General features: G+C 56.8%; 1 protein-coding gene across 1 annotated transcript; it reads left to right on the top strand.

Moving 5' to 3' along the window:
- Nucleotides 1–736: 736 nt before the first annotated feature.
- LOC127346989 (UDP-glycosyltransferase 91B1-like) lies at nt 737–2,140 on the top strand. The gene has a single exon (XM_051373225.2). The coding sequence runs from the start codon at nt 755–757 to the stop codon at nt 2,138–2,140; it is 1,386 nt and encodes a 461-aa protein (XP_051229185.1). The 5' UTR covers nt 737–754.
- Nucleotides 2,141–2,533: the final 393 nt, after the last annotated feature.

The following is a 2,533-nucleotide window of genomic DNA, read 5'->3' as shown; positions in this document are numbered from 1 at the left end:
AATGCAAAACCTCCGTCTTGCCGCTGAGCAGTCTTTACCTACTCCAAGATTCCACCGTCAGAATTGCAATGTTGCCTCTGTCCTGGGAGAAAGCGTAGCATGCATGTTGATGTTACTATTCCTGGGCGTTGGCTTTATTTTGGTTTTGAACTAAGAAGTCTCTGACTGGAGCCTGACATATCCATATCAGTACCAATATTGGGATGAGACAAAATTGGATGTTTGAAATGCAATCCTGGATCATTTTGATGATTTTTTCTGGTTGTACTCTTCCTAACGATTCACATAATTATTCTTCCTAATCCGTGCTAAGATTGCACCTTTTGTTTTGGAATTCACGTGTTCTGAAGGTGACATCTCGTTCCGAGCAGTCAGTTCTTCATGAGCACGCTCAACGGAGACTGACAGAATTCCAGGAGTGTGATGGCATCCCTGTGTTGTCAGTACCAATATTGGGATGAGACAAAATTGGATGCCAATAGATAGGATGGGATCGCGTTATGTAAAATCAACGATGGGGAAACTATCAATTCCTTGGCAATTTTTCTACTCGATCATGACAAGTAGGCGGTCGTCATAATCCAAGCACACCTTGGTTATCACGCATTGCTGCCGTCCGAACAAAAACAAACTGTAGACAAAACGCACAGCCGGCTCTCGTCCAGAACGCCCCAAGTTAAATAAGCAGCAATTTGCTTCCCGGCAACTACGTCATTTCCATATTCCGGCACAAAACCCTCTGCCGTCGTTGGCAATGGACGCCGCCGGGTCTTCACCGCTGCACATTGTCATCTTCCCGTGGCTCGCCATGGGCCACCTGCTCCCGTGCCTCCAGCTCGCCGAGCGCCTGGCCGCGCGGGGCCACCGCGTGTCCTTCGTCTCCACCCCGCGCAACCTTGCCCGCCTCCCGCCGGTCCGTCCCGCGCTGGCGCCGCTCGTCGACCTCGTCGCGCTTCCCCTTCCGCAGGTCGCGGGCCTCCCGGACGGCGCCGAGTCCACGGGCGACGTCCCGTCCGACAAGTTCGACCTCCACAGGGAGGCGTTCGACGGCCTCGCCGCGCCGTTCGCCGCGTTCCTCGACGCCGCGTGTGCCGACGCCGGCAGGAAGCCCGACTGGGTCGTGGTCGACTACTCGCACCACTGGGTCGCCGCTGCCGCCCACGACCGCCAGGTGCCGTGCGTCATGTTCCTTCCGTGCGCCGCGGCCATCGCGGCTATGGCCGGCGCGCCCCCGGAGTCCCGCGTGGAAGAACGACAGGCGATCGCCAAGTCCTTGGGCGCGGCGCCGAAGTTCGAGGCGGAGCTGGCCGCCACGGAGTTCGCGGCGGAAGAGGGCGCCTTGGGGTTGTCCATCATGAGCCGCTACTTCATGACGCTGAAGATCTCCAAGCTCTTCGCCGTGCGGAGCTGCTCCGAGCTGGAGCCCGACGCGATCCCAATCCTGGCTGGGCTCTACCGCAAACCGATCGTCCCGCTCGGCCTGCTGCTTCCACCACCAACACCCGAAGGAGATTGCGACCGAGAAGCCGGCAAGAACGCGGAGGACGACGCGATCATGCGGTGGCTCGACGCGCAGCCGGCCAAGTCGGTCGTCTACGTCGCCTTGGGAAGCGAGGCGCCGATGCGCGCCGAACTGCTCCGCGAGCTGGCTCACGGGCTGGAGCTCGCCGGGACGCGCTTCCTCTGGGCCTTGAGGACCCCCGTCGGCGTTCACGGAGACAGCATCGTGCCAGAAGGCTTCCTGGAGCGCACCGGCGACCGCGGGCTCGTGGCGGCACGGTGGGTTCCTCAGATGAGCATACTGGGGCACGGCGCAGTGGGCGCGTTCTTGACGCACTGCGGGTGGGGTTCGGTCCTGGAGGGGCTTCAGTTCGGGCACCCTCTCATCATGCTCCCGATCGCCGGCGACCAAGGCCCGAACGCACGGCTCATGGAGGAGAGGAAGGTCGGGGTGCTAGTGCCGAGAAACGACAAGGATGGGTCGTTTTCCCGGGACGATGTTGCCGGAGCTGTTCGGGCCGTCGTTGACAGTACGGTGTTCGCCGACAGTGCTAAGAAGTTGCAAGAGATCGTGGCCAGCAGGCAGTGCCACGAGAGGTACATTGATGGGTTTATTCAGCACTTAAGAACTTGTAAGTAGACATGAAGCATATGCCAATTCTGACATTCTCATAAACATTTCCCCGTAAAAAAAACATTTCAACAACAATGCTTCCTCCGTTCTACAATATAAGCCGCGGTTGCAAACTATTTTATAGATTGCTAAAAAGGCTTGTATTGTGGAACGAAATGATACCATCCGCACAATGGCGAGATCATCTTGTTTGGGTTACTCAAAACATTGGCGTGCTCTTGATCCAATCAAATACCTATGAAGCGGATATTACATGAGATCATGAAGATCATACATGAGGTAAAGACCCGGCGTCACAAGGGATCTTCCTCAAGTGTGATTTCCAGAAGGCATATGATCGCTTGGACTAGCATTTCCTTCGTCAAGTGCTTTAGAGGTGAGGCCTTGATGATCGGTTCA

This window comes from Lolium perenne, chromosome 4 (genome assembly GCF_019359855.2).
Source record: "Lolium perenne isolate Kyuss_39 chromosome 4, Kyuss_2.0, whole genome shotgun sequence".
Classification (NCBI taxonomy): domain Eukaryota; kingdom Viridiplantae; phylum Streptophyta; class Magnoliopsida; order Poales; family Poaceae; genus Lolium; species Lolium perenne.
This window is presented reverse-complemented; position numbering and strand designations above follow the sequence as displayed.

Bases quoted from the DNA above. Each gene is read 5' to 3' on its own strand.
- LOC127346989 (XM_051373225.2), top strand. From the start codon at position 755: ATGGACGCCGCCGGGTCTTCACCGCTGCACATTGTCATCTTCCCGTGG.